At 40.2% G+C, this 13,295-nt stretch overlaps 1 protein-coding gene across 1 annotated transcript in view; it reads right to left on the bottom strand.

Annotated features, from left to right (window-relative positions):
• PKD1L2 (polycystin 1 like 2) overlaps window positions 1–12,941 on the bottom strand; it is a 33,061-nt gene extending 20,120 nt beyond the window's left edge. Inside the window, 16 exon segments of the mRNA XM_042877276.1 lie at window positions 738–932; window positions 1,644–1,789; window positions 2,008–2,208; window positions 2,687–2,828; window positions 3,078–3,198; window positions 3,905–4,112; window positions 4,732–4,838; window positions 4,954–5,011; window positions 5,757–5,855; window positions 6,489–6,893; window positions 7,541–7,770; window positions 7,985–8,132; window positions 8,564–8,674; window positions 8,835–9,020; window positions 11,975–12,139; window positions 12,692–12,941. Coding sequence (XP_042733210.1) covers window positions 738–932; window positions 1,644–1,789; window positions 2,008–2,208; window positions 2,687–2,828; window positions 3,078–3,198; window positions 3,905–4,112; window positions 4,732–4,838; window positions 4,954–5,011; window positions 5,757–5,855; window positions 6,489–6,893; window positions 7,541–7,770; window positions 7,985–8,132; window positions 8,564–8,674; window positions 8,835–9,020; window positions 11,975–12,139; window positions 12,692–12,941 — 2,772 coding nt within the window.
• Between the last annotated feature and the right edge of the window lie 354 nt (window positions 12,942–13,295).

The raw sequence follows: 13,295 nt of genomic DNA, 5'->3' as shown, positions 1-13,295 counted from the left end.
TAGTGCTATATATTGACAGCCAGGCTTGCTGTGAAATATGTGGTAGAATAGCACTCCTCAAGGATCATGTGAAAGGATGTTAGGTCTGCTGAGAAGGTGCCACTTGCTTTAGTAGCTGTGTAACCAAAAGAGTTTTGTGTTTCCTTCCAACACAGAGAATTTCTACAGTTAACATAGATCAGGAGTGAGCAATTACTTCTCAGATGCGTGTGAATTACCACATAAATTCCACTTCCTGAGAAAGCAGAGCCATGTTCAAATAATAAATCATAACTGAAGGATACGTTGCATTTATCTAGATCTTTTCACCTGAGCATGCAAAGCACAGTGCAAATATAAGCTTGTATCTGAAACATAAGCTTGTAGCTGAAAGGAATAAACTAAAATTACTTGCTACCGAGAGCTCCAGGGGAAATTTTTAGAGGAAAGGCAATTTATTATTTTTTTTTCAAAATCAAATTAACTGTAAGTTTAAAAAGACTATCCAAATTAGTTTAAGTGATTGCAGTAAGAATTGTGAATGTGTTCCTTTACTGATGGATGATAAAACAAATTTTTTGCTTGGGCAAATAGTGATTAACAGCCGAAACCCGTGCCGAACACTGAGATGGATACCAGAAACTTGAAACCTCCATTGATTTGAAGAGCTGATATATGAGATTTTTGTTACTTAAGAGTTGCCAAAGAATACAAAGAGTCCACTATAATGCACTGTACTGCAAGAAAACAAAGCTCACCTCTTTTCGTGTGTCTGTCTGTAAAGATACGTTAAAGTTTTCCTCTTGGGTTTCATGATTAAGGACTGAAGTCACTGACTTAAACAGCTGGAAAAGACTCATGCTGTTGTTCCCATCTTTTAGGATGGTGTTTGCCTTCTCAGATACAATGGTCTGCAGGGTCAGGTTCCCATCGATCGTATCTGCTTGTATAACCTGATGAGGAAATCAGATACGCTCTTAACATCGCTAACAATTGTAGTTGTCATTGAACAGTTTCTGCAATCATGTCATTGGCAGCCTAGTCAGCATGGGACAGAAAACTATGTTACTGGGTTTTTTTTGTGTGTTTTATTTTGTATTAAATTCTCCAGACAGCTTTGCTGTTTTCTTGGGTCCTTTAACTAAGTGCTGAAGTCATGGACTTGCACAGATGGAACAGATTCGTGCTGTTGTTAAAACCCTATAGAATGTTTTTTGCTTTCTAAAATACAATGGGACATCTTTAGAAATGTCCAAATGTAGGAAAACACCCAGTTCTCAATCTATGACAAATTTCTGTCGTTTTAAGATGTGAAGCATGGGGAAAGGCATAGACTTCTACCAGCCTGATAGGAATCTGCTGGGCAGGCAAAAGCAGGAGTTTTCTGGGACCTACTAGAGAATAACTCCAGACTCTCTAAATACAGCTTTTGTTACCCAATGTCCAAATAGGTCATCTTTTAAAACTCTGTCCTGGAAAAAGAACAGTGGAAGTGTCTCAACTGCTTTGAGTCCACTGAGAATAGCCTCAATTAGACAGGGACATGGCGATTATTGTACAGTCACAGACATATAATAAATACAAAATGGGAAGAAGTTCCAAAAGCGATTCACAGGTTAACATCAACTTGGAACACCTTGAAATAAAGTATTTCTTGTGTGTACCTTCACCGAAGCATTGGTGTGAACTGTATCACCAAAACTGTTGCTAATAGTAATTGTCACGTGTAAAATGAAATTATTTTCCTCTTCTCCAAGTGGGAGATAAACTGGGAAGAGTTCAGGGTCTGGGCCACAGTGAAGGAGAGAATCTGAAATAGGAAAGATGTTGTTACCTAACAGACATCACACAGACACCTCCTGCTATCTAAGAACAGGGCTTTGTGGGTTTGCATCGTGCAGACCTGACTGGCTTATATGTAGACAAAGAGCAGAAGCAGGCTGTGCCTTTGCTCTTACTAACAGCAGTAACAGTGCTTGCCAGAAATGTGAAGAAGCACTTAGTCAAACAGTTCACCTCAGGACTTACTTGAGTTCAGATAGAAGCAGTAGTTGAGCTGTGTGCTATGACTTGATTGGCACGAATCCACAGAGCATGGAGTGCTGCAGGAGACTGTGAAAGCGGTGAGCACAGATCCCTGCTTGGGAGACACAGCACAGCTGGGGACCTGGGGCGGAGGCACGGTGCTGACAAGGTAGGTTTGTTCCCCGTAAGCACGCTGAGTCAGTGCTGGGAGGGGAGGGAGCACAATGTCAGCAGTGATCGTGCTGCGGCAGCACTGATCTGCAGACATCTTACCTATCACAGCAGTGATGTGGTTTGTTCAGGCTCCACAAACCTAACAGTGGGCCTAATCAGAAGTGGAATCCCATTACTGAATCAGCCATAAGAAGAGAAGAACTGTTAAGAGCACAGTAGTTTTTGCATTGTAACTAAAATTCCATCATTTGATCAAGTATTCAACATAATGTTATTTTCAGATGAGCCTTAACAAAATTATTAACAGCTTGGAGCGAGAGAACGGAATTTGTCCTGCCATGTAACAGCCCAGAAAAAACTTAATTATTTTAAGGAACCCATATGTAAAGTAACACCTCTAAACTTGTAGAATTGCTTGTCAGCGAGGCTACCTGTATGTAACATCTGTATGATGTCATGGTGGCAGAGACTATCTCAAAGCAGTCTAACAAACCCTGCTTGCCCCTACCTGTTACTTTAATCTGAAAAGCTTCTCCATGCGTCTGCAAGAAGGAGCTGTTCATTATCAACGTGGATGTGTTGCTTTGAAGCAAATTCAAAGAGTTCTGACGGAAACCAGTCAGGCTGCAGGCTGGAGGGAGGGGTGTAGACTGGAAAGCCAGACAGAAAAGAAAACATGACAGGAGAGGCTCTTTGCTGTGATTCTGTTGCAGCTGGGCTGCAGAAGTGGGGTGGCAATTTGATGCTATTATAACCGCTCCCAAACACGGCACCACCACGCCTTGGTCTTCCCTGATTTCCAAAGCTCCCCTATGATAAAGCACCACTCTGAGGCTGTGTGGCTTTTCCTCTTAATAGATGCTTATTGGTAGTATTTCTGACAAATCTGTTGCTCTCACCTTGCTTTGGAACGTGTTATCTAAGTACCAGTTATAGTACATGTCCTGGGAGTCCTTCTGTCCAGACACACTCAAAACAACTTCCTCACTAGCATTCACTGGCTTGCAGTTTGCCTCACACCTGTAGGGAAGTAAGACAGTAGCTACAAGTAGTAACTGGATGAGAAGTCGCAGTCCTCGATGTCAGTTGTTTTAACCTTGTTTAATGAACATCTGCAAAATCCCCATGATATATGTACAAGTGACTCACAAATAGTGAAATACTTCATTTTGCAGCAAGAGTTTTAGAAACCTTCATTTTTATTTTCAGCACTGACTGAAGAGCAGAATCCACACTCTCTTTATGTTCATTCAAGCTCTCAAGTAAATCCTAGCTCTGTTTAACCTCCTGAAAGGATTATGTTAACAAATCATTGAAATGCCATTGATCTTCAGTGAGGCCCCAGATTCCCAAAGACCAGATTTTTTAAAGCATTATTGTGTCTCTGGGTGTCTAGTAGGAATTTCAGACCTATTTTTTACTTTCATTTCCATCATTTCAATTAAGTTTGCATATGGAAATCTCCAAAGCTGATAAAAGGTAGAGGGGGTTAAAATGCCAAAGTGGTTTTGGGAAGAATATTATTCAGTTTATAAAGGGATTATGTTCAGAAATACAGCCTGGAAAAATGCAGCTAGGCCCATTTTCTTTAATTCCTTTGATGGTAATAAATAAATTTATAACAATCAAGAAATTATCATAATTGTAATTAATAATGATACACGTGGTCCTGCACTAGGTTTGTGTAGTGATATCAAGTAGTGAATGCTCAAGTTTGAGAACAGACCTGATTTCTAGGTGTAGATCTTGTTTTGCAGTCACATAGAGGCACTGCTCGTCCTGCCTCTCTTCATTCCCGTGGCTTCGCACTGTGACCCTCACAGTCACTGCTGACTTTGGAGGAGGAAGGCAGGAAGGGGGGATTTGCACCTCTTGTTGGCTGGTAAGGATTATCCGGTGCTGCACACATTCATCCCATTCAGGCCAGCAAGCTCCTGCATGAACATTTCTTTTATAGCTTGAACAGTTATAACATCCCACGTCACTTATAAGGGTCTTACCTGGTACAGGTTTCAAAGACCTTTATAGAACCACAGGTTTCCTTAACCCAGTTTATAGAGGGGGTAACCAAAGTTCAGACTGATTTATTTGTAACTATATAAGAGATCAAGGAAAAATGTGAGGACAGAACACGGGCGCTCTAAATCCAGTTTTCAGCCATAAATGTTTTTGCATCGTGTTTGATGCCAACTATTGCTATTCTATTGAGACATATACCTTTCAAATACCTGACTATGTAAGTCATTTGGAATTAACTCTTGGCTGTGAGAGTAAAGGCTTAGGATGGGTAGATCCTGACAAATTCAAACCTCGGATCTATCTTTGGGAAAAAAACAGAACTGCGTACCATGCAGCATTATATAACATGATTAGTTGGGTGTTAAAGCCAGAATAAGGTACAGGGGCATTCTTCATGCACAGTGAATGGCAAACTTTTAATGCCAGGCAGAAACTAAGCCATCAGTCAGTGTATCACAACTTGGTCTGGCCTGACAGTAAGTTTGTCACTCATGAAATAAAAATTGGTGGAAAAACTTCAGGAAATTCACATACCACAGGACCAGAGGAAACTGGAATTATCATTGTTATCTGGCCAGCCAAGAGTAATAGTTGTGAAAGGATCCACGTGGCGACTCGGTTTAATATGTATTTTGTTTTTTCTTTGGTGACCCTAAAAAATAAGTAAATATACCAGCTAGGACAATGGCATGAATAAACACATACATTATTTCATAAATAAATGAAAAAGGTCTGAAAATTTAGACACCGGATCACTCTGTGTGCATCTGTGGTTTAAATGCTCTTCCCTTAACCAGTGGTAGCGTGTGAGAACCTGCTGTAGGAATTGCAACAGATGGCATAGAAGAACGACATGTGGCTAAATATTCCCAAACTCTTATGTAATGCATTTCAATTTTAAAGAAAGATCTTCAAATAATACTTACTTTGGTCATTCGGGTATTTGTTTTAGAGGTGTCTTTTTCTTTTGCAGGATCTGTTACAAAAAATAGTCATTGTGATAAGCAATTTAGTTTCAGTAGGTGGAACTCTAACTAGATAGTCACATACTGTAAGTAAGATCATTGCTATTCTTCAGTCATAATGGTGTAGATGAAATTCACATGAGGTAATGAAATATAACTGATGTACAAAGAAGAAATGAGGGAAAGTACTGGAAAGGTTTCAATGGGATTAATTCTAAAGTCACTTTATTCCTGCTATATTCTGCTTTTGTAAATGTAAGGACTTGCCATCTAGAAATGTTTACTGACAGCAACTGATGTGATTTGCTGTGATACAGATATTTCCTAAGTATATCCCAGGACATGCACTGCACTAATTAAACTTGAGGACAAACAGCAAATGTGCAATGTGTAATACATAGAGAGTAGTGCTAATTAATGAGCACTTCAAAGCCTGGGAATTTGCTGTCATCAGGAAGAAGCCTCCTCAAAAGTTTCAGCACTGTTGCTGGAAAGGAAGAAATTACTAGATGCAAACCATAAACACTCCATGAAGTGCTCTGATTGCAAAAAGACGTGTGGTCAAAACCAGCACTGTCAGATTAGTGCAATTACCTTCTTTATGAGAACTGTTGGCCAGCACATTGATGAACCCAATATCCAGACTCACATTTGAGAAAGCATTCATGGCCACCACTTTCACTAGGAAAGTACCTAGGAAAGACAAATGTCCAAACTAGTATGTCAATGGACCGGACCATCACGTTTATGATATAAAGCTCATTAAGAAAATTCTATTATTTTCTCTTGGTTAATTTTGTTTGTTTGTTGATGAGTTTTCCACTTAGGAAAGCAGCTGTCTTGTTTGAGATTTTCTACCTGAGGGGATGGGATGTTCAAATGGGTATAAGGAGGCCCAAGAAAGCTTCTAATGTTGAAAATCTTAAAACATAAAACAAAATCATAATTGGCTTCTGGTGTGCCAGCTTTTGCATGGAATTTGAATAATTCATTGAAGGAGATTTTTTTTTTGTCTTCTGCCAGTGAGTTATCTCTTAAAGACAATCTTGCTAGTCCCATGTTTTAAAGGCTTTGATTGTTTAATAATGGGAAGAAAAAATGCTAAAAAGCTGATTCCTAAGTCCAATAAAAACTATGTGCTGGAGACTGATGTGCAGGTGAGGATGGAGCTCCCTTTTTTTTTCTTAGCACTCCTCTCCTTCTGAGGAGTGCTAAGAACTCCTCAGAATTTCTATCACAATAGTGTGAAATGAGGTATAAACTTGCAAAGTTATATATATGAACAAAAAGGAGCATCTTAGAAACACATAAATCAGCATCCTGTACCTTCAGAGTGCATGGGAATGATGTATGTTTGAGGTTCTCCTTGAGGGCAGTCTTCCTGGTGAGCATGAGTTTCATTTGATCCAACCACTTCAAACCTCATCTTAGCTGGGGCACCATGAGACACAGAGACATTTATCTCCAAATTCTCCCCCAGCTGCAGCGTGTGAGAAGCTAATACAGCCTGAAGACCAGACACTGGCTCAATTAACTGAACAGCGATGCTCTCCGAGATCTCTGGTGCAGTTGTGTTGCTGGACACTCGGATTTCCAGCTGATGTACCCCAGGGCCTAGCAGCTCTTGAGCAGCAGTGCCAAGTGTCAGGTTGTGAGGGGCAATTCCTTCCTCTGCCCTGGACTCAATAAGAGTCATGTTATTTGCTATTACAATGTAGGTCACTCCGCTACCTGTAAAAAGACAGATCGAAATTTCTCACAGCTTGCATAATAGGCAATCCCATTCTGTTTCATACAAAATGTAAGCATTTCTAGAGTCATAACAATACTGCAGCAATGCAGTTGTTTTGGATAAAGTCACTTTCAAGTGTTTTTGTGCCCATCTAGGCTCACTATGGAAGTCTGTCACATTTTCTGCTGTGAGCATGAAGGCAGTCAAGAGAATACAAGTGCTACTGAATTTAACTTTTTAAACATGCAAATTCCAGGAGCCCAACGTGAGAACAAAATATACAATACCAAATATGACCTGCTTAGTGTGAAATCCTCTTACCCTCAGTTGGAGAGGCATTTCTGTGGATTCCTAACTTCAAATGCAGAAATATTACTACTGGCTCCATGTCGATTCATGTGACTGAAGTCGAGGTCATGCTTTGTTAGATTTGTGGAGAGGGAAAAAGGTTTATGTTTATGTTCAAAGTGGTGTAATCCCTCTGGGAAAGAATCCCTCCAATAGAGCTTGGAGCGTTCAGTTGCAGAAAGGCAACAATTAGAGGGGGAAAAAAAGAGTGTTTTCTGTAATGAAAATCCTACTTCCATTCCATGGTTAGGTTAGTATCTAGGTTGCTATTTAAACCACACAGACTAATTACCCTTACCTCCATTGAGTTCAACTTGAATCCACAACAACTCTCCATACAGTGTTCGGCAGTGAGAGCCGTTCCCAGACTCGTGGTGGCTGTAGCAGCCAGTAATGCTTAGTTCATCCATCTTGTCCTGAACCATCACCCGCTTCTGTGCTGTCACATGCCATTCGCTGGTGCTGCATTCCACAAAAACAACAAACTCCCCAGGAGATGCATATCTATGTGTGACATTGCTGAGCAGTCTAGAACAGAAAGAGAATGGCCACTTGTGGAAAACTGTCCTGGCAAGTCTCCAGCCTTATGTGGCAGCAGTAGTCACAGCTGTCAAATTTCTGACCTGACTCATGTCTCCTGCACTCAGGAGGTGGACGAGGCTCTTCACACTAAAACAACGCCCTTAATTTTTCTGTTCTATCCAGGGAATTTGTCTGATGATGCATAAAGGATATATCTTACGTTAGAGGGTAGTAAGGATCCACAGTGTGACCATCTCCAGTGCTAATGATGCAGGAAAGGTTGCCAGAGTATGGAGAGAGCAGCCAGTTCAAAGTGATTGTGATGCTTTCAAAGATAAAACATGTGTCTGTTACAATCAGCTGCAGACCTGTAAAACACGACAGAATTCAGTGCCATTTTGTCTACATTTCTTGCTTAAGTCAGTTGATTTTCATGCATTGGTGAGAACTGGCCTTCTTCAAATCAGAGTTGACACTGCTGTCAATTTGAATGCATTAGTGGAGTGATCAGGAGCTGATTCTTCTCCATATCAGCTGGTCAATATTCATGTTGGAATACAATTTTATTTGTGTATTTTATGTGTATGGATTTCCTGGCTTTTTATCCTATCAAAAACCCTCTAGAGCTGTCAGTAAGAACAGAGAAATTACATTGTTATGTCTTCAATATTTTGAGTGTTTAAGGAAGAACATTCCAGGCTGGAGGATGGAGCAGAGATTTTTGAGAAAAATATTACACTCATAGTGCTACAGCCTAGTGAAGAGCAGGTACTGATACTGACAGCCCTCTCACACTTACCCTCCTTGCAGTGGTACTGAATGGACAAGTAGCTGCCAGAAGCTGGACACGGATCTCCAAAGAAAGTGCCATCTGCTGCCACCTGGCAGGCCTGGAGACCATGACACTGTCCTGGAAGGAAGTTTATATTATATGGATTAGTGTTTTTCTCTGTAGCCATCATAATTTAGGTGAGAGACAATCACAGAAACAAAGGTAGAAATGCATTAGTATCTTGTTCCTGAGTTCTAGACAAAATCCCACAGCAAACCTCCATGCCATAAGACACTACCTGCCACTTCTTCTTTGACACTGATCCAGCTACATTCTTCCTCCGTGTCATTCTGGGGAGGAGTCTCCAATACACAGTAGTGAGGGGTCTTCCTTCCATAGGATGACTCTCCAATCTGAATAACTTCTCCTGATCCACACTGTACGGTGGCATTGTAATTATCACAAGCAATGCTCTGGCCATTTTCTAATAGGGAAAAAAAAATCTGATTTCACTTTCTGAATTTCAAAAACAAAATCTTATGGAGTTCTCCTGCATATTCTTTTTTTCCCCCTTTGTTTCTCTTTCTCTCCTTCTCTCCCTCTTAAATTAAGCAATACTGAAAGTGGAAAAAAGAAGAAAACATCAAACACTTTTCCATTTTTAAAATCCAAAAGAATAGATTTATGCTTTTTACCACTTTAAACAAAAATTTGATGATAAAAAAAAATATTTAATAAAAGAAAATATTGCCATTGAAAAGAGTAAATACACATTTGTGAAAAACATATAGCATTTGTTTGACCTCCAGTACTGGCAGGTTTCTGATCACATCTTACTTCAGAAAGCCTTGTGGCAGTGTGTGATTTGCATGATATTCAGGTAATTGCATCAGAAAAGTGTTTGCATATAGAGTACAGGACCTGATCCCATTTCTGTCACAAAGACATCTTTATTCCTTTCTGATATTCAATGGACTCCATTCAGCAGAACTGTTCAAATGAGCAAGGTCATATTTCTAAAAGCAAACACCTCATTCTTGGGTTATTCTGTGGCAGTTAATTACCCTTCAGATTTCTTGGGATCCTTTAGCAATCAGGGTATGTAGTACCTGAAGAGGAGGATGAAAAGCTCTTACATGAGAGTGTTGCAAAAGAATGTTTTTGTTTCAGCTGTCTCAGGATTAAAGACATTGTCCTCCAATTGCTGTTTTGATCATTCCCCTTAAGCACCTTGATTAACAGAGCCAGTATTTGCACACTGCAGTAATTGTTGCTACTGTTATTTAAAGCTAAATCTAAGCCTGGCTGTAGTTATAGCAACATGATCAGTTTACAGATTAGAGCTCTCTAAATAAGCTTGGAAAATAATTTGCTGTTAAATTATAATACAGGCTATTATCTCTTCCATTTATTTGTTCTTTACTTGGCATAGAGAGTTCTCATAGTATTTGCTGTCCTAGTAAATCTACATATGAAAATGCATAGAACCAGATGTGTGTTCCTTTGTGCTGGTTCAATATGTATACTTTTACTACAGCAGACTCCTAATTCACAGAGCACCAATTGGTAGGGTGAAATAATAAGAGCAGTGAATTGAACTTAGGAAAACTTCTGCTTAAGTTGAGAAGCACACATCGTTCTAGAACAGAGTCAAAGAATGAAGGCAGAATGCTGTCTCTGGTTAGATGCTTTTAGAAATATATCTCAGGTCATCAAATGTGCATAGTTACAAGGAATCAGAGAGATTCAGTTCAAATAGTGATACCACTATAGGAGCTACCTACCCATTTCATATGAAGTTTCATACTTGGTGTGAACCAAGCCTCACCGTACCTGGGTGTGAGGGACTTAAATATCACTATGCCCATTTTACAGAGGCAAACTGAAGCAGTGAGGCTGCACAAACTTCTGAACATTCAGCACCCAGAGGAATTAATGATAGAATGTAGTCCCAGTTTCTTTAGGGTTGTGGTTCAAATTCCTTGCACGCAAAGCTAGTAAAAGAGGAGTCTACATTATTATTGAAACATGTATGTGCATTAATGGACATAGGCTGTAGATACTGAAAACAAGGCTGTAATTACCTCAATCTGTTCTCAGTTTCCTTGGTAATGAAAAGATGGATGTAGGGCAGGGCATTGTTGCTCAATAATGCAAGCTCTCATTGAACTTAATGGGCTTTAAGTCAGATCCTATGGTAACAGACGGTAGCTTCCTTAAAAACAGATAGTTGTCTACCGTGGTTGTAATGGAAAAAAATAATTGTAATCTGTTTTTGCAAGGAAAATCAGCTGAAGGAATTGTACTGCCTGCCAATTTCCACTCCCCCAGTCATTTTTAATGTTAGTCATCTTCAGCCAAATTTGATGTATAGATATAAACCCTAAAAATTCACGAAAACCAATAGTTAGATGAAAGAGAAAGAACTGCATCAGTGTCTCTCTTATGAGTAGAAATTATACCCCAATTTATGGTGAGGGCCAGCAGGTACAGCTGATGCTTTGAAGCTGCTGCAGAGCCATGGGGACAGAGGGAGAAGTATTTGGAGAGACAGGAAGTGCTGGGGATATAGGAGTGAGCAGGGGGACTGGGGAGAAGGATGGGGTGGGGATATGGAACAGAAGATCAAGACAGGAAACAAAGCATTATTCATTTTGCTGTTTATGGAATGACTCGTTAATTATGTCAGACCATTGCAATAGCCCTGCTATGGCTTGTGGTAACCTGTACTTGTATATTGGATTTGAAGACTGTATTAATTGAGTCTAGAGCCAGACTTGCCATCGAGTGCTTGTGACCTTACATCTAGTTACAGTTTAAAGTACTTGGTTTATGTGCAAAATGCAAGAAACACAAATTCCCCTCTTATCTATATGTCAAATGGGATAATACTGCCAGCATTCCTTTCCAGGACTGTTTGTTCCAAGCAGTTTAAGGGATGCAATGACCATACTTTTTCAGTCTGAGCACAAGGAAGAACAGGCTCTTGTCTGTATCCTTGGCCCAGGGAAGCCCTTGAACTTCAACTGATGGAAGGATCTGAGAGGAAACAAGAAAAACTTGCTCTCACATTTGCTTACTTCAGACTGCTAGAACAAGTATCACTGGAAGCCTGGCTGTATTTTTGCTTCCGTGATGAATGGAAATTATTTGGATGGGCTTGCTTTGGCCCATATTTATGATTAGGAATTTAAGAGCAATCACATAGGTAGGTGAGTTCATATTTGTAACCATTCTGAAACCCGGTGATTTTAGGATTCTTCTTTCCTTCAGGTCAGATCTCCAACGAAGTGGAAAAAGAGCACTATTGGGCTTGTATGGTTTTTTGCTTGCTCACTTTTAATAAACTTCAGGTTGTTGCTCAGCCACTTTGAAAGAAGCAAGACAATTTATGCACAATTGTGAATAGAGTAAGCTCACTTCTTAGTTCCATCTTACCAAACTCACAAATGAAGTCAAATTCCTGGCTGCAGTTTTCAGTCACACCCCACTGATACTTGGCATTCTTCAGGATGTATCCACACACAGATGAGAAAGGAGATGGCTGATCCTTGTACCAGTTACTGTAGCTTACATTTGAGGTGTCCAGCCAAATAATTGACCCTGTCAACAAAATATACATTTCCTGAGTGTTTATTTCCCACAGGAAAACAACTAAAGAGTCAGAGTCTGCAGAACAAATCTGCATCCTCGCTCCTACTGAAGGAAAGGCAGTTTTGTCTGAATAGAGATCTTCAATTTAGTTTTACATGAAATCTGACATAACCACTAAAATAGACACTGCTGCTTCCACCCAAACTCTCAGCCTCAAGATTCCACCATTTCCCTTGCATCAGATCTTGCAGTATTTCCCAGCATGATGCTTAGCTTGCTTGTCCACTGGAAAACCAACCCAGCACATATTTTTCACTGGGTCAGCAAGCTGATCTAATGTGTGTTTACACAAGAGCAAGATCAAATGCAAATGGTGACAGCATACAACTGAGAATTGAAGCGGACAGTTAAAATATCTTAATACAAATCTGAAGTTACAGCAACAAAAGACAGTGGCTTTTCAGCAGACATCTATAGTAGGATAGATTGCATTTGTTGTCACGGTAGGTAAGCATCACAGGCTGATAGTTCTAAAGAAGACAAGGTTTTAAAATCACCTACCGTCAGTAGTTTCATTCAGCAAGGAGTCTGAAATCAGTCCTATCCACCATTCCTGATCCTCAGCAATATGTTTCTGCAAGAATTCTTGAGTCTCCTCATTTTCAATAAAGACAAGGTGCCCCCCTCCTCTCTCACACCACCTCTGGGCACTTGTGAATGTACGTTGCAGTCTAACAAACTCGTAGCATGAGTGGTTGAAAGCTAGCTGATGTTTTGAGCAAGGGATTTCTTCCTCAGTTGCCTCCTCCATAGCCAAACATACAGCAAGAGAAATTAGAACTGTGATCCCAAGCCACATTCTCAGCTTAGTGCCCGGTGTGGCACCGGTTGTGCTTATCACATCAACGCTCTTTTTGCTGCCTTTTTCAAAAGCTTGAGTTGTCACGTCATCAGTATTCCTCCTTCCTCTATTTTGTTTGCAACAACAGCTGCAGCAGTACATGGAACAAATGGCCTACATAATGGCGATTGTGTCTGTGCACACACACACCAAATGTTGGTACTAAATCACTGCAGTGGCCATTGTGAGGCCTGTTGTATAAACGTCATTCCATGTAAAGTCAGTTTGAAGAGAGGATATGATAGTATTGCTTTCTTCTTGAGC

The sequence above is a fragment of the Lagopus leucura genome, unplaced genomic scaffold, assembly GCF_019238085.1.
Source record: "Lagopus leucura isolate 7727_CA_CO unplaced genomic scaffold, USGS_WTPT01 Super-Scaffold_100017, whole genome shotgun sequence".
NCBI lineage: Eukaryota > Metazoa > Chordata > Aves > Galliformes > Phasianidae > Lagopus > Lagopus leucura.
This window is presented reverse-complemented; position numbering and strand designations above follow the sequence as displayed.